This window comes from Nomascus leucogenys, chromosome 3 (assembly GCF_006542625.1).
Source record: "Nomascus leucogenys isolate Asia chromosome 3, Asia_NLE_v1, whole genome shotgun sequence".
NCBI lineage: Eukaryota > Metazoa > Chordata > Mammalia > Primates > Hylobatidae > Nomascus > Nomascus leucogenys.
In genome coordinates, this window is record NC_044383.1 from 144,114,600 (window position 1) to 144,133,022 (window position 18,423).

General features: G+C 41.8%; 1 protein-coding gene across 4 annotated transcripts in view; it reads left to right on the top strand.

The window, feature by feature from the left end:
* The window catches only part of SYNJ2 (synaptojanin 2), a 117,699-nt gene extending 108,075 nt beyond the window's left edge, over positions 1–9,624 (top strand). For 3 of the 4 annotated variants that reach the window (XM_030809897.1, XM_030809898.1, XM_030809899.1), the window contains 3 exons: positions 298–406; positions 3,387–3,565; positions 6,060–9,624. In XM_030809897.1, coding sequence (XP_030665757.1) covers positions 298–406; positions 3,387–3,565; positions 6,060–6,803 — 1,032 coding nt within the window. In that variant the 3' untranslated portion in view covers positions 6,804–9,624. Of the gene's footprint in view, positions 1–297; positions 407–3,386; positions 3,566–4,340; positions 4,491–6,059 lie in introns of all 4 variants that reach the window. The other variant, XM_030809900.1, reaches the window with a different exon arrangement.
* The last annotated feature ends 8,799 nt before the right edge of the window (positions 9,625–18,423 follow it).

The window sequence follows — 18,423 nt, forward strand, 5'->3', positions numbered from 1 at the left end:
ATTTTGCTTTCTGGCTTTCACCTGGTTATTGAAAAAAAGATAGAAGATGGTCTGTCCATATACAAAAATCTGTAATCACCCAGCTTTGAAGACCAGGGTCATCAGGTCTAAGTAGTATGGCACTCTTGGAAAGAGAGTGTTCCGGGGAAGAGAGGATTGCAGGTGTGGTGGAGGCTGGAGTTTGTATGATCAGCATCGTCTGGAGCCCTGCGCAGACCCGCAGGTAGCAGATAACGCCCCATGAGGCTGTCTTCCTGCCTGTACTGATACTCTGCTCTTCCTCATTCTGTCCTCAAGCCCAAGGCTCGGACTGGAATAAGTAAACCTTATAATGTCAAGCAGATCAAAACCACCAATGCCCAGGAGGCAGAAGCAGCAATCCGGTGTCTCCTGGAAGCCAGAGGAGGTAGGTGCTTTCCTGGGGCCAGGGGAAAAACCGATTCTCCTTTTCATCTCCGCACTAAAAGTGGTCTAGAAACGAAAATAACTCTTTTTATTCTTCTGGAGGCAATATTAAATGAAAACATCCTTTAGCAACATTTTATATCAATCTATACTAAGATTGATTGTCCATTTAAAATTGTATTTTCAAAATTCTGTGTGTATATAAAAATCGTCCCAGGGCTATTAAGCAGCATCTAAAGGAGAGACCGAAATAAACCAAAATGAGTTTTTAAAGAAGGTGAACGCTGCCGGCATGAAGCCATTTTGCCAGCTTTATAAAACAGAGACAGTTACAGTGTTTGTCCTAATTTCAGGCACAAAATCTACCTTTTAAATCACTGACAGGTGGAAATAAAGTTTTTAGTGTCAGGCAGGGACCTCTTTCCCACCACACTGATTTTTGTTGCTGTTACTTAACTTAAACCATGTTAGTTACCTTGGGCTCTCCCCCACTTCATTCATAATCACTGGTAATTTACACTTTTAGTTTGGGGCTTGGCTTTGTTCCAGAATCTCCTGGAGAGGAGAGTGTGCCCCCCCGCTTTTCTTTTTTTTTTTTTTTTTTTTTTTTGAGACTGAGTTTCACTCTGTCACCTGGGCTGGAGCGCAGTGGCTCAATCCCAGGTCACTGCAACCTCCACCTCCCAAGTTCAAGCAATTCTCCTGCCTCAGCCTCCTGTGTAGCTGGGACTACAGGTGCGCACCCCCATGCTGAGCTAATTTTTGTATTTTCAGTAGAAGCGTGGTTTCACTTTGTTGGCCAGGCTGGTCTTGAACTCCCAACCTCAGGTGATTCATCCACCTCGGCCTCCCAAAGTGCTGGGATTACAGGTGTGAGCCACCGCACCTGGCCGAGTGTGCCCTTTGAAAAGTGTAAGCAATCACCATTGCCTAATTTGCTTTTAGTCAGCATGTTTAACTTCTTTGGAATTCTCAAATAATATTTAAGGGGGCATGAGTTAAAAGGTCGAGAACTACTGTTATAGAATGATACTGCCACAAATGCTTTCTTTTTATTTTAGAAAAATAACTAAAACTAGGCCGGGCGCGGTGGCTCACGCCTGTAATCCCAGCACTTTGGGAGGCTGAGGCGGGCAGATCACGAAGACAGGAGATCGAGACCATCCGGGCTAACACAGTGAAACCCCGTCTCTACTAAAAATTCAAAAAATTAGCCGGGCGTGATGGTGGGCACCTATATCCCAGCTACTCGGGAGGCTGAGGCAGGAGAATGGCTGAACCCAGGAGGTGGAGCTCGCAGTGAGCTGAGATTGCGCCACTGCACTCCAGCCTGGGTGACAGAGCAAGACTCCGTCTCAAAAAAAGAAAAAAGAAAGAAAGAAAAAAATAACTAAAACTATGGATGTAACAACCCAAGTGTCCATCGGCTGATAAATGGATAAACAAAATGTGGTCCATCCATACAGTGGAATATTGTTCAGCTATTTAAAAAAAAAAAAAAAAAGAATGGGGCTAGGCGCAGTGGCTTACGCCTGTAATCCCAGCACTTTGGGAGGCCGAGGTGGGCGGATCACGAGGTTAGGAGATCGAGACCATCCTGGCTAACATGGTGAAACCCCGTCTCTATTAAAAATACAAAAAATTAGCCGGGCCTGGTGGCACGTGCCTGTTAGTCCCAGCTACTCGGAAGGCTGAGGCAGAAGAATCATTTGAACTGGGGAGGCAGAGGTTGCAGTGAGCCGAGATAGCGCCGCTGCACTCCAGCCTGGGCAACAGAGCTAGACTCTGTCTCAAAAAAAAAAAAAAAAAAAAAAAAGAATGAAGTGCTGATACATACTACTTCATGGGTGGACCTTGAAGAGATTATACTATGTGAAAGAAAGAAAAAAAGACCACATAGTGTACTATCCCCACTTCATGAAATGGCCACAGCAGGCAAATTCATGGGGTCAGAAAGCTCTTCATGCTTTCCAGGGACTGGAAGGAGGCCTGGGTGGGGAGTGGCTGCTGACGGGTGTGGGGTTTCTTTTTTGTGTGATGAAAATGTTCTGGAGTTAGATCATATGATGCTTGCACAACTTTGTGAATACACTAAAAACCAATGAATGGTACACTTAGGGTGAATTTCACAGTATGTGAATTATATCACAATAAAGCTGTTAAAAAAAAAACAAAAACAACTCTAGAGCTGTAGATGTTAGTAGAGGTTTGAAATCTACCTACAGTCCCAGCTTAACACTTTCTTGGTCATGGCCCCATTGAGATTTTGATGTGTTTGGATCATCTACCCTGAGAAATCTAAGTACACATGAGACTTTGCATATCATCTCAGGGCCTCACTGGTCCCCATCCAGACTATCCACAGACCCCAGATCACCACCCCTGCTAGGAAGGTGAGCCTGAAAACCTGGGGCTGCTGGGTGCAGTGGCTCACGCCTATAATCCCAGCACTTTGAGAGGCTGGGGCGGGAGGACTGCTTGAATCCAGGAGTTCAAGACAAGTCTGGGCAACATAGTGAGACCCTGTCTCTACAAAAATTTTAAAATTAGCTGGGCGTGGAGGTTCACACCGGTAGTCCCAGCTACTTGGGAGGCTGAGGTAAGAAGATTGCGTGAGCCCAGGAGTTCCAGCAACATAGTGAGACCTCATCTCTACTAAAAATTTAAAAAATTGGCTGGGTGTGGCGGTGCTCACCCGTAATCCCAGCTACTTGGGGGGCTGAAGTGGGAGAATTGCTCGAGCCTGGGAGGTTGAGACTGCAGTGAGCCGTGATCATGCCACTGCACTCCAGCCCGGGTGACAGAGCAGGAGCCCATCTTAAAAAAGAAAAAAGAAAAAAAGCTGGGGCTGAACCTAGCTGGTTACTCCTGAAATACATTGAATTAGTAAATGACACTTAAGATGTAGACTGTCTAAAGATGAAATCATGCAGTGAATTGCCTTGTCCTTTACACTTCAGCCATGTGGTTTTATGTTTCAGGCGCCTCCGAAGAAGCCCTAAGTGCCATGGCCCTGAGGGACCTCGAAGCATCCTCTGAACCAGAGCCCACACCGGGGGCAGCCAAACCAGAGACCCCACAGGTGCCCCCGCTCCTGCCCCGTCGGCCTCCACCCAGAGTTCCTGCCATCAAGAAGCCAACCTTGAGAAGGACAGGAAAGGTAAAAGCCTGGAACATAAAACCTCTTACTCCTAAGTTGCTCACATGTCCCGATAGATAAAAATTGTGGCCTGTAATCCCAGCACTTTGGGAAGCTGAGGTGAGCGGATTACGAGGTCAGGAGTTCAAGACCAGCCTGACCAACATGGTGTGAAACCCCGTCACTACTAAAAATAGAAAAATTAGCCGGGCGTGGTGGCACACACCTGTAATCCCAGCTACTCAGGAGGCTGAGGCAGGAGAATCACTTGAACCCGGGAGGCAGAGGTTGCAGTGAGCTGAGATCACGCCACTGCATTCCAGCCCGGGCAACAGTGAGACTCCATGTCAAAAAAAAAAAAAAAAAAAAAAAACAGATTTGCGTCTCACAGATAAAAATCTAGTTCCCTATGGACACCCTCACGTTCATGAGTCCCAGACACAGGCATGTCTTTGGGGAAAGGTTTGACAACTGCTTCCTCCCTCATATCCTACTGTATCTTGGCTCTGGCTGAGAAGAACGAGGAGTCCACTGTCTGGCAGATTGTCAGTGTGACGAGAACAGCTTGGAGGTATTATGCTTCCTAAGTGTTCTGAGTCCCCAGAGGGAACCACAGTGGGATGCTTTTCCCCACGTGTTCTGGTACCTCCCATTTGCGTGTGGTCTGTGTTGTGTGCACATGGTTTCAAGGCATTAGGAAAACAGTAACCGATTCCCAGATTCGCCATGTTCACATGCTCTCGTGCAGCCTCGGTCTACGAGAGTTCCACAGCTTTTCTTGCCACTTTTCTTGCAGATTGCTTTTTGCTCTCGCTCTCAAGCTTCTCAGCCTTGCTTACTGCTTCAAAGACATGAGTTTGTAAGGACAGTAGCAGCCCAAAGACTGGCATCTGTAGACACATCTGGATCTTCCGTTTGATCTCAGTGTTCTAGTAACGGACCCTCGGTAATCCCTTCCTGGTCATCACAGCACAGTGCTGCTTCCCCCCTAGAGAGTGTGAGGGGGGCTTCGTCTTCACTCTTGACAGCGCTTGCTTTGTATTTCCTGGGTTGCTCTTCTGTCCCACATTGGCTCATTGCCATCCGTCCCTTGTCCATGCTTCCTTACAAAGGGGACCTTTTTCCTCCGCCTTTTCCCTGTTCAGATGCTCCTCGACTTAAAATGGGGTTACGTCCCAATAAACCCATCATAAGTTGAAAAATAGCGTGTCAAAACTGCATCTAATACACCTAACCTACCAAACGTCATAGTCTCACTGACCTTGAACACGCTCAGAACACATATGTTATCCTACAGCTGGATAAAAAAAAAACAACCCATCCAACACAGCCTATTTTATAATAATAAAAATAAAAGATCAAACTTCAAAATTCGAAGTATGCTTTCTACGGAACATTAGTGCTTGCGCACTAGGGTGAAGTGGAAAATCCTCAGTGGAACCATTGTAAGTCGGGGACCACCTGCTTTGTCTTTCCTTGTAAAAGCCAGGAGCAGAAATAGATTCATTTTCCCAACCTGCTGCACAGGAGTTAGAGTAAAAGGCTGTTGGAAAAGAGACTTTCTTTTTTTTAGTTTGTTTTCTAAAGAACCAAAGAAACACTGAAACGCCAATGTTTAAACTAGTCTACTTATCACCTTTTCTGAACAAAAGCTTCATTTTTCCTGTGCAGTTGTTTTCTTTGTGATAGATTTGAACCAGAACCAAGGCAGTGTCAAGGTTTCCATTCTTTACCAATATTTAAGTATAAAAGATTCAAGGAGCTGGGCACAGTGGCTCATGCCTGTAATCCCAGCACTTTGGGAGGCCGAGGCAGGTGGATCACCTGAGGTCAGGAGTTTGAGACCAGCCTGACCAACATGGTGAAACCCCGTCTCTACTGAAAATACAAAAATTAGCCAGGCATGGTGGGCGGGCGCCTGTAATCCCAGCTACTCGCAAGGCTGAGGCAGGAGAATCGCTTGAACCTGGGAGGTGGAGGTTGCAGTGAGCTGAGATTGCGCCATTGCACTCCAGCCTGGGGGACAGAGCGAGACTCCTTCTTAAAAAAAAAAAAAAAAAATTCAAGGAGAAAGTATATCCATTAGTCCTTCAATTAGCTTAGTGTTGTAACACAAGTTACTTCACCCTAGCGTGGTACAGACCATGAATCAGCCCAGGTTGCATCTTCGAAGAGTGTTTTCAGAGAGGTTTGCTTTCAATAAAGGAAGGGCATAGCCCCATTTCCTAAAGTGACAAAGAAAAGTTTGTCTCTGATTATTTACTGTGGCCCTGGTTTTAAAATTTCCACTCATTTTCATTGGACCTGCTGGTGTGACCTGATAAATGTGTGTTTCTCCTGTGCTTTTTCTTTTTCTTACCTGGTCACATTTCTGGCACCCCACACATTCTCAAATCTCGAATTTGCTAGAATGTCAGCTTGGTCTCATCTCCATTCTCTGCTGACCACTCTGTTCTCTGATCCTCAGCTGCCCAGATATTGACTTATTTACACTCTTTGTCCCACCTTTTCTCAGCCTCTGTCACCAGAAGAACAGTTTGAGCAACAGACTGTCCGTTTTACAATCGGGCCCGCGGAGATAAGCCTTGAGGCCCCTCCTGTCGTGACAGCCCCTCGAGCCCCTCCTGTTCCCAAACCAAGAACATTTCAGCCTGGGAAAGCTGCAGAGAGGCCAAGCCACAGGATGCTGGCGTCAGACGAAGCCCCTCCTGGGGCAGGAGCCTCCGTGCCACCACCTCTGGAGGCGCCGCCTCTTGTGCCCAAGGTACCCCCAAGGAGGAAGAAGTCAGCCCCCGCAGCCTTCCACCTGCAGGTCCTGCAAAGCAACAGCCAGCTCCTCCAGGGCCTCACTTACAGCAGCAGCGACAGCCCCTCTGGGCACCTGCCTGCGGTGGGCACTGTCTTCCCACAAGGGGACTTTCTCAGCACTTCATCTGCTACAAGCCCCAAGAGCGATGGCACCAAAGTGATGAAGCCAGAGGCAGCCCCACTTGGTGATTATCAGGACCCCTTCTGGAACCTTCTTCACCACCCTAAACTGTTGAATAATGCTTGGCTTTCTAAGAGCTCAGACCCTTTGGACTCAGGGACCAGGAGCCCCGAAAGGGATCCCGTAGACCCAGTGTCAGCTGGCACTTCAGCTGCCGAGGCGGAGCTGCCACCAGATCATGAACACAAAACCTTGGGTCACTGGGTGACAATCAGTGACCAAGACAAGAGGACAGCACTGCAGGTGTTTGACCCACTGGCAAAAACATGACTGAGCGGCTTTGCAGGCCGCCGTCCTGTAGAATGCATACCTTCCTCCCTCCAGGCATCGCTCCACCAGAAGAGACATCTATTTAAAGGCACACTGGCCAAAACGTTTGTGCATCTGTCACTCTTGTGTAGTTTACAAAAATCGTGTCTTTTATTCAGTAAGATGGTTAGTCAGCCACCAAAATATATTTCACTCAAGACTTGTACATCTGAAGTTTCCTCTTCAAGGAATGGGAACCTTCCTGTTAAATTCGGTGTATGGATTTTAAGAAAGGAATCTAGCCGATGAGGCCCAAGAAGTTCTCACCCAATGAATTTTTAAATGGTTGTTCAGTTCATGTTGTACGTGGGGGGGATTTGTCTTTTGTTTTATTTGTATTTTACAGATTTGGTATAACATTTTGGGGAGCCACATGAAGGTTGATGTATAGAGTAAGGATTAGAGGAAGAGGTCGTTGTGACCATTAGTAGCTGTCCTGGCCCACTTAAACAAGGTTACAAAAAATCAAAAGTTGGAAGCAGCCAAATAGGTCAACCTAATGACTAGACTGTACATTCCCATGAGCCTTCATGTTTAACTGTGTACATGTGCATTAACCTTGATGATGTGTGAATCCCAAGGGAGCCAGTGGCATATGCCGTTTTGCCTCTAAAGCATATACCGTTAGCTTAACCTTAGCTTAAACTAGCTGAAGGCTCCTGTGCTGTGTCTTAGACGTTGCATGCCTTATCAATTACTATAATCCTGAGCCATGGTGTGCTACTGAAACCAATTTTTATCCACCATCTAGTCCTTATTAAATGAAACCTCACGGATCCTTTGTTCCGCTTATATTCCATGCACACCACATAAAAGCACACAGTGTGAAAACTGGTGCTGACATGTGATATTGATTCTCACTGTTAGAATATGGAGAGTGTTGCAGCCTCTTCTGTCCGGCTGGAGCTTCAGGATGGAAAGTACTATGTATCCCTGCATATAAGAATCACCAGGCCAGTGTTTCTGGGTTTGCTTGTCTATATGTTTGTTAGGTTTATTTTTTGCCTGTACATTTTTCCCACGTTTCCAACAGCACTTCTCACCTATTCAATAATTGAAAAAGACATTACCATAGTGCTTTACATTTTTAAAGTAATGTTACAAGGTCTAGAATCCGTTTGGGGCAGATACCGTGTTTTCGCTATTTAATAAGAAGTTCACTAGTGAAATCTTATTGTACCGCCTGTTGTACCTGGGAGCCTCGTACAGAGGCTCATACAGCAATGATCAGTGTCATCCCTTACATGACTGGGGGATGTCTGTCCTCAACGCTGACCGCTAGGATAGTAAGGATCATCTTGCCTGGGTTATGCCACTGTCTTGTTACCAATTAGACATCTGGAATTTCATAATTAGTTTTCATGTCACTATCAAGATATATTGCAAATTACTTAAATCTGGCCATCAAAACAAAAGTTACAACACATATCTCTTTCATCTGAAAACTAATACCTGGAAAAGGATAAAAGAAAAAGGAATCCATGACCCACAGAGCTAGACAGATAAGATGCATAGTTGACCAGTCATAAAAGGCGGTGTTTAGGTGATCAGGATGCCTTTGGTGGCATTTACGTGCTTTATATGATTTTTACCTCCATAACAAACACAAGAAATAAACAGAATGGTCCTTAACAGAGTTTGGGAGAGAGAGCAAGATGGGTTGCCTGGAGAAGCTGATTTGCCAAGATGCACATCGCTATTAACAGGCAGAGTCATAAATGAAATGAAATTGAAGAATTCATTCAAATGCTCTTTTCCCTATGACCTCTTTTCTCACCAAAAAGGAGGTAAATTTGAAAACAGATAAATGTAACAACCAGTCAAAGAAGCAGGGGAAAAGTAAGCTCCTCCAAAGTTGCTTGCAGTGCTGGAAATAGATCTCATTTTTAGGTTTTCTCTTCGTTCCAGATAGCAAATAAATGGGACAGAGAATAAAATTTCTGTTAAAATAGGTGCTCGTCTCCTAAGTACCTCTTCAGAGTCTGACCGTAAGTAAAAACGCACAGAATTGTGTTGACTTGGGGAGGTGAATCACAAAAAAGTTACAAGGAGTTTAAGAGTTAAATATTATTTGATCGTGGCTGTCAAATTTAGTGAACAACATAGATTGGATTTGGAGTTGGTAGTAGGTATGGTTTTCATACCAGAATTCTCTCAAAAAAAAAAAAAAAAAGGACAATTGGAATTGCCTTATTTATTTTTAAAATCAATGCTTACTAGTTGGTAGGATTCCCAGGTCAGCAGCAGAGTTGATTAAATAATGCAGCTGCCATCTTGGGGATTTCATTCTGTGGTTTTTTAGATGTTTCGTCTTTGATGCTACCATCTTATTCTTCTTGTGACCTTGCAGCTTATTTTGTTCCTGCTGTTCTCTAACATGGTGCAGTTCACACAGACTGGTTTAGGTACTTCACAACTCACCATTGTCTCTCTGACCCCAAGCCTAGTCCCTTTTACATCACCATCTTCTCAGACTTCTTGCCTATTCTTAAAATATGTTTTGGTTAATGATCGAATTAGGACATCAGCTTAAGCAATTCCTGTAACAGTTTAACGTTGTTGAAGTTCAAGGCACATAATAAAATTCTCCCTGATGGGTGTATAAGTATAAACAAAGTAATGTTTCAAAGTGTTCACTTTATAATGAAGTCATTTCATTGGGAAGGAAAGCTGCAAATATTATTGGGGGACTAGTGATTAATAAAATCCCGTAATATTTTTTGAAGTGAAAATTTGTACTGAAGTTGTACGTGATACCTATTAAATATTTTTGTCTTTTTTTTAAATTAGGTTTACTTCTTTTCAGATATGAAGAGAACCTTAGAATATCTTTGGCTACCTTCTGTTCTGGATCAAATGCAATTACTAGTTATTTAGTTATTCCTCTTGAGTTTTGGGTTTTTTTTTTTTTTTTTTTGGAGACAGAGTCTCACTCTGTCGCCCAGGGTGGAGTGTAGTGGTGCGATCTTGCTCACTGCAACCTCCGCCTCCCGGGTTCAAGCAATTCTCCTGCCTCAGTCTCCTGAGTAGCTGGGCTTACAGGCATGTCCCACCATGCCTGGCTAATTTTTTTCTATTTCTAGTAGAGACGGGGTTTCACCATATTGGTCAGGCTGGTCTCAAACTCCTGACCTCGTGATCTGCCTGCCTAGGCCTCCCAAAGTGCTGAGATTACAGGTGTGAGACACTGCGCCCAACCGGTTTGTTTTTTTTAACCATCAAATTAAGTTCAAAAGACAGAAAAGTAATCATTGGTTAAGAATTTATGACTTGAATGCTGCCAGCAGGGAATACTACCATAACATATAATAACTTTATGCTACTTATCTACAAGACTTGAGAGATGCTAGAATTCATTTTCTGTACGATTTTATAGCAAACTTATAAAAACTGAACTGCTAGCTTGAGTCCATTACAGCATAGAGGCAGGAGACAGAAGTAAACGCTCTTCAAGTTCTGTCTAGGTTTGCTCTAAGCTAATTAATACAATATAGATCATAAATGTTCTCTGATGATTTTCAGGAATAAGAATATAATCTCTAATAAATATGGCTAGTCCTTCCTGACCAGTAAGGAGGCATATTAAATTTACTAAATCTGACAGCCAGTTGCAGAAACTTCCTTTCCAGGGGAGTGGGAGAGATAGGTTTAAAACGTACTCTCATCCAAGGCAAATTGTTTGCCTATATCTCAATGAGGTAATAAGAGTACATATGAGGCCGGGCACGGTGGCTCACGCCTGTAATCTCAATATTTTGGGAGCCCAAGGCGCGTGGATCACCTGAGGCCGGGTGTTTGAGACCAGCCTGGCCAACATGGTGAAACCTTGTGTCTACTAAAAATACGAAAATTAGCTAGGAGAGGTGGCGCACACCTGTAACCCCAGCTACTCAGGAGACTGAAGCAGGAGAATCCCTTTAAGCCCAGGAGGCAGAGGTTGCAGCGAGCCGAGATTGCGCCACTGCACTCCAGCCAGAGTGTGACTCTGTCTCAAATAAATAAATAAATGAGTATAAATGAGAGAGTAATTGTGAACAGACAGTTAGGGAAGATTTGGGAGAAGAGTATTAAGAATTTTGGGCCAGGCACGGTGGCTCATGCCTGTAATCCCAGCACTTTGGGAGGCCGAGGCAGGCGGATCATGAGGTCAGGAGATCGAGACCATCCTGGCTAACACAGTAAAAATGCCGTCTCTACTAAACATACAAAAAATTAGCCAGGCATGGTGGTGGGCGCCTGTAGTCCCAGCTACTCGGGAGGCTGAGGCAGGAGAATAGCGTGAACCTGGGAGGCAGAGCTTGCAGTGAGCTGAGATCACGCGACTGAACTCCAGCCTGGGCGACAGAGCGAGATTCTGTCTCAAAAATGAATTGTGAACTATTTTTTTAATTAATTATATTTTCAGAACTGTTTTATGTTCACGGCAAAGTTGCATAGAAAGTAGAGTTTCCATATCCTCCCTACCCCAACACGTGCACAGCCTCCTCCACTATTGACATCTCCGCACCAGAGTGGTACATTTGTTTCAATCAATTGTATACATTGATACATCATCTTCCCAAGTCCATAGTTTAGAGTTCACTTTTGGTATTGCACATTCTATGGGCTTGGAAGTGTATAATGACATGGATCCACCATTGCAGTATCATGCAGAGGAGTTTCAGTACCCTAAAAATCCTCTGGGCCCCACCTATTCCTCCCTCCCTCCTCTCAATCCCTGGCAACTTTTATCTTTTACTGTCTCCGTGGTTTTGCCCTTTCCTGAATGTCATAGAGTTGGAATCACACAGTATGTAGTCTTTTCATGAGTGGATATCTCTTTTTTTTAGTGCTGAATATAATCCATTGTCTGGATGTACCAGTTTATCCATTCTCCTACTGAAAGACACCTTAGTTGCCTTCAAGTTTTGGCAATTATGAATAAAGCTGCTATAAACATCTGTGTGCACGTTTTTGTGTGGATGTAAGTTTTCAGTTCATTTGGGTAAATACGAAGGAGTGTAATTGCTGGATCATATGGTAGAGTATGTCTGTAAGAAACTGCCAAACTGTCTTCCAAAGTGGCAGTACCATTTTGCATTCCCCCCAGCAGTGAATGGGAGTTCCTGTTGCTCCACATCCTCACCAGCATCTGGTGCTGACAGCGTTTTGGGATTTTGGCCATTCTAACAGGTATGTAATGATGTCTTAATTTGCAATTTCCTAATGACATGATATTGAACATCTTGTATGTTTGCCATCTGTGTGTCTTCTTTGGTGAGGTATCTGTTCATATATTTAGCCCAGTTTTTAAATGGATAAAGTTCATTTTCTTACTGTTGAGTTTTAAGCGTTCTTCATACCTTTTGGATAACAGTCCTTTATCAGATACATCTTTTGTAAATATTTTCTGAGTCTGTGGCTTGTCTTTTCATTCTCTTGACATTGTCTTTTTGCAGAGCAGAAAGAGGATTAAGAATTTGAAAAGTAACAGAGGCGATTAATAGAAAGGATGTTAGCCAATGGTAAAGATAATTTCAGAGGACCTTATAGTTTAGGATTTTATTCTGTATATAACAGAAGAAGTTGGTCGTAGAAATAGCTGAATAAATCTGTGTGGTAGAATGGTTAAGGTTATAGGCTTTGCTTGGGCTAATAGCAACTCTTCAAAGCATCTGGAATATAGTTTAGAAATGGTATGAAGTGGGCCCAACAGCTTCTTCCTGAGGGATGCCTATACGATGACCATTTGTTAAGTAATAAACCATTGCTCTTGCTTCCCGAATTAGGTTTCTCAAGCAGTTATTCAATTTTATTGACATTTTCAAAGAACAACTTTGGGATTTATGTATCTTTCTATTGTTTTCTTTTCTTTTTAGAGACAGGATCTCACTCTGTCACCCAGGCTGGAGTGCAGTGGCATGATCATAGCTCCCTGTAGCCTGGACCTCCTGGGCTCAAGCGATCCTCCCACCTCAGGTCCCAAGTAGCTGAAACTATAGGGGTTTGCCACCATGCCTGGCTAGTTTTTTGTGTTTTTTGTAGAGACAGGGTTTAACTATGTTGCCCAGGCTGGTCTCCAACTCCTGGCCTCAAGCAATCTTCCCCCCTCTTGGCCTCCCAAAGTGCTGGGACTACAGGTGCGAGCCACCATGCCCAGCTCCCTCTGTATTGTGTTTAAAAATATTTTTCTTTGTCCAGTGCAGTGCCTCACACCTGTAATCTTAGTACTTTGGGAGGCCGAGGCAGGCAGATCACTTGAGGTCAGGAGTTCAAGGCCAGCCTGGCCAAATATGGGAAAAACCTATCTCTACTACAAATACAAAAATTAGCCGGGCATGGTGGTGCATGCCTGTAATCCCAGCTACTTGGGAGGCTGAGGCACAAGAATCGCTTGAACCCAGGAGACGGAGGCTGCAGTGAGCCAAGATTGCGCCACTGCACTCCATCCTGGGTGACAGAGTGAGACTGTCTAAAAATATATTTTTTCTTTGTATTTTTAAACATCTTTAATTTTAACTTGGATCCATTTTGTACTTTTACTTTTGTTTTCTTAATCTTAATAGTAGAACTGGGTTTTCATTTTTGGTCTTTCATAGTTAATAATAAAGATATTTAATTAAAATTATACATTTTCCCTTGATTTTAGCTTTAACTGCACCCTATACATTTTGGCATGAAATTTTCTCCTTGTCATTAATTGCTAGATTGTAAATTGTCATTGTGTTCTCTTTGATCCATTGGTTATTTAGGAGACTATATAATTTCCAAATAATTAAGGGTTTTTTGTTTTTTGTTTTTGGGTTTGTTTTTTTTTTCTGGCATTTTAAATTGCTTACCCCTAATGTTATTGGCCTGGGACCTGAGACTATGACCTAGAAAACCATCTACTTTTAAAAATGTGTTAACATTCACTGTGGCCATGTGGAGGATTGATTTGTGGTTTCATCAATATAATTTTTTTTTTTTTTTAGTCATAGGGTACAAAATTGTGTGTGTGTGTGTAAGAGAGAGAGAGAGTGAGAGAGAAATTGATTTGCTGTCAATTACACTCTACCTGCTGGAACAGGTCTTTGTGCAAGGCAGATCTGTGGGGGATGGTGAAGGCTCTAGTTCTAGTTCCAAAGTGATGCCCTCGCCTTGCTCCTACCAAGATTCCTTAGATCTTGCTGAATAAATGTTTCACAATTCGTTGTCAGCCTTTTGGTCAATCTCTAGAGATACTGAATGGTTGGTTGCTTTTGCTAATTTTGACCAGTTTAATAGCTGTCTTTCTGGGGGAGAGGTTTCCCTGAGCAGCTCATACAGCTGTTCCAGAATGTAGACCCTCTGGGCTGTCCGTGTTCTGTAGCACTGGCCTGCTTTGATATCTGATAGGCACTCACCATATTCCTTTTCTTTAAGACTGTCTTGGCTATTTTTGAGTCTTTGTATTTTTAGATCAATTTTAAAATCAATTGAAGTTCCATTTTTTAAAAACCTGTTTGAATTCTTGGGATTGCATGGAATAGAATAGACAGCTTTACAGTATTGAGTCTTCAGTCCAAGAACCCATCACATCTCTTCATTTAAGGTTTTCCTTGATGTTTCTTAGTTTTTAACTTGTTATAAAAAGTTTCAGACATACATTAAATCGGGGGAATAGTCTGGACCCTCGCATATCTGTCACCTGGGAATTAACAGTAATAACACTTTGCTATATTTGCTTTATATATTTTTCCTTTGCTGAAATATTTTGAAGCAATTCTGCTATCATACTTGACTCCTCGGTACTTTCAACGTATATCTCCAACATTTTCTTTCATAACCTTAATGTCATTATTATATCTAACAGACAATACTTATTTTAAAATTCATCTGCTATTTTTTACTAGTATACTTACAGACTTTTTATATTGAATGCATCAGCCACCTTGCCAAACTCTCAAAATTCTAACAATTTACTGTATTTTGATACACCTAGTATACCGTCAGTTATCAGATACACCATTTGTGTACCATCATTCTTAAGAAGGCTTCCAACTAAATTATGACTCAGTATCTGTTGTGAGATGCAGCCCAATTACAGAGATGTTCAAATATTGTAAAATGTGTCTTGGAATTGATAAAACATGGTATCTGTGGATTCTTTTGGATTTTCTATGTAAATAATCATATTAGCAAACAATGAATTTTGTTTATTCCTTTCTCATCCTTGTATCTTTGTGTCTTTTTCTTGCCTTACAGAGTTGGCTAGGACATTTAGGACGATGTTAAAAATGCTGCTGGTAGGCATTCTTGTGTTATTCCTGTTCTCAGAGGGAAGATGTTAATATTTTTACCACTAAGTATGATGTTTATTGTTGTTTTTTTTCTTTAAATATATTTTATTCAGAAAATTCTCTTCCTGGCTTGCTAAGTTTATCTTTTGCATGAATAGTGGTTGAATTTTATCAGATATTTTGTGTGTATTGCAATGATTATGATTTTTCCTTTTGTTTAATTTGGTGAATTACGTTGACCAATTTTTCAGTGCTAAGCAAACCTTGCATTCATTGCGTAACTCCAACTTGGGGAGATTATTTTATCACCTTAAATATTGCTGGCTTTAATTTGTCAATATTTTTGCTTGGGATTTTTGCAGCTACGTCCATGAGAATGGCTTGTAACTTTCCCTTTTTTATACTGTCCTTGAATGGTTTTGGTATCAGAGTTTTGTTAACCTCATAAAATGAGCTGGGGACTACACTCTTTTCTATTAACTGGGAAAGCTTGATAATATTGGAACTATTTCCTCCTTAAACTTTCCGTAGCACTCACCAGTCAAGTTCTGTCTAGGTTTGTTCTAAGCTAATTTTAATACATAAAATATAGGTCATAAATGTTCTCTGATGATTTTCAGCAGTAAGAATATACTGATAATCTCGAAGTCATAAATATGGCTAGTCCTTCCTGAGCAGTAAGGAACAGTACATTGAATTCACTTGGGCCTATAGTTTGTGAGATTTTAAAACCACTTATTCTATTCCTTTTATAGGAATAGGACTATAAAAGTTTTATATTTCATAGCCAACTTGGGTAAGCTGTATTTTCCTTGGAGTTTTCTATTAAAAATTGAGTAATATTGGCCTAAAAGTATGTATTAATATCCTCTTGTAATGTGTGCATTGTAGTGATATTTCCTCTTCCTTCCTAATATTGGCAATTTGTGCCTCTTTTTTCACTTGATTGTGTCAGATGGGTCTCTTACATAGTAGGGTGTTATTTCTTATCCAGTCTGACACACTATCTTTTAACTGGGGCATTTAGTTCATTTACATTTAATGCAATTATTACTATATTTGGGTTTTAATTTGCCATGCCATTTTGTGCTTTCTCTTAGTACCATCTGTTCCTTATTTCTTTTCCCCTCTGTTTGTGCCTTAGGATTTTTTTTTTATTCCCCGTTTTCTTTTCTCCTAGTTTGGAATTCATTATATGCTATTTTTTGTCTATTACTGGTTATCTTAGAAACAAAATACGTATCATTAAATTCTCAAAGTCTAGTGATAATCATTGTTTTACTTTCCTCCTGAATAATGCAACAACCTTGGAGCACTTAACTCCATTTATCCACCCCCAACTTATATGCTATAGTTGCTGTGTATTTTAATTTTACATATTTTAACACCCACTTGATATATGTTTTATAAAATTTTTATTTACTTTCTCCTAGTAGTTACCTCTTTTTTCACTCCACATTCTTTCTTGAATTCCAGTGCCTCTGGCTGGATCATTTGCCTTCTGCCTTCCATTAATGAAGGTCTGCTGGCAGTAAACTCTTTTTCTTTATATAAAATGTCTATTTCACCTTAATATTTTAAGTGTTTATGATTTGTACTGGATGTATAATTCTAGATTGGAAGTGGTTTTCTTTTAGCACATTGACAATATCATTCCAGTGTCTTCCGGCTTCCATTGACTTATGACTTCTCAACAGCAGCAATTTTAACTGTTGTCCTTTACACATTTTTCTCTAACTACTTTTAAGATCTTCTTCTTGTCTTGGCTTTTCTGCAGTGTCCCTATTCTCTGTATAGATGCAGATTTATTTTTATATGCTCTGCTTTGGATTAACTTCTTCAGTCTGTGGATAAGTGTCTTTCATCAGTTCTGGAAACTTCTCAAACCTTATCTCTTCAAATACTGCCTCTAAGACACTCTGTTTCTCTCTCCTTCTGGTACTCTAATTAACCTTATGGCAGACTTTCTTATCTTTTTACTTGTCTATGTCCTTAGCCTCTCTTCCATATTTTCCACCTTTAGTTTCTCGGTACTACATTCTGAATACTTTCTCTTTCTAACCTCTCTTCCAGTTCACAAACTTTCTTCAGGTGTAATCTAATTTCAACTAGTTTCCTTGTCTAGAATCTATTTATATTCTAAGTCAAATCTATTTTAGACTTTCTAAAACCTGTCATTATATAAACCTGTTTATGAAGATATTTCACCTTGTGTTTTAAAAAAACATGCTAAGCATAGTTGTTTAATCATCTGTGTCTAATAGTTCCAGTATCTCAAGTTTTGTTTATTTATTTATTTGGCACAGGGATCTGTTCTGCTGCTGTTCTCATTCATGGTATCTTATTTCCTTGTATGCCTGGTTATCTTTATTCACTGATTATGGCATTTTTAAAACTATTTGTAGGAACATAATTTAAAGGCTGGGGTGAATATATCCTCCTAATTTGCTTTGGTCAGATGCCTAGACACTCCCGTTCTGGAATCCCCTTAACTCAAGTGGTGGGCTTGAGATTCCTTGAATCACCCAAGAGTCACGAGCCCAGTATATTTCCTTGTAGGTCACCCTTACTTTGTGTATACAGCCCTTTGCAGTCCCTGCTTAATGTGTTTGGGACTATCAGACTCCCTTGGCAAGCCCTAGTCTTTAACTTCTGTCCCTCTTACTTTGGAAATTTGCCAAAACCATAGCTCCATTTCTCAGTTGCTGCTTTTGGCTCTGCAAATGACCTCAAAGTGGGACCTTGTACAAAGAGACCCAACTAAAAAAGTTAAGTGGGATCAGAAATACAAATCCCTGCTCTATGCCCCAAGCCATAACCTGGAAGAGGAAAGGCCTTTTAAAAATTATCTGGTGAGCTGTGATTGTGCCACTGCACTCCAGCCTGGGTGACAGAGACTTTGACTCAAAAATAAATAAATAAACAAATACTATCTGCCCACAGGGGACTTTCTTTTTTGTCACCATACAGGGGCTGCCAAATATGTGAGTGGGACCCTTGCCTCAAGCCAATGTAGTTCTGCTTGCTGGTCTCCTCTTCAGTTTCTTGCCTTTTCCTCTACTTTTTTTTTTTGAAATGAAGTTTTGATCTGTCACCCAGGCTGCATGATCTCAGCGATCTCAGCTCACTGCAACCTCCGCCTCCCAAGTTCAAGGGATTCTCCCACCTCAGCCTCCCTCCCAAGTAGCTGGGACTACAGGAACCCGCCACCATGCCTGGCAATTTTTGTACTTTTAGTAGAGATAGGGTTTCACCATGTTGGCCAGGCTGGTCTCAAACTCCTGACCTCAAGTGATCCACCCACCTCAGCCTCCCGAAGTGCTGGGATTACAGGTATGAGC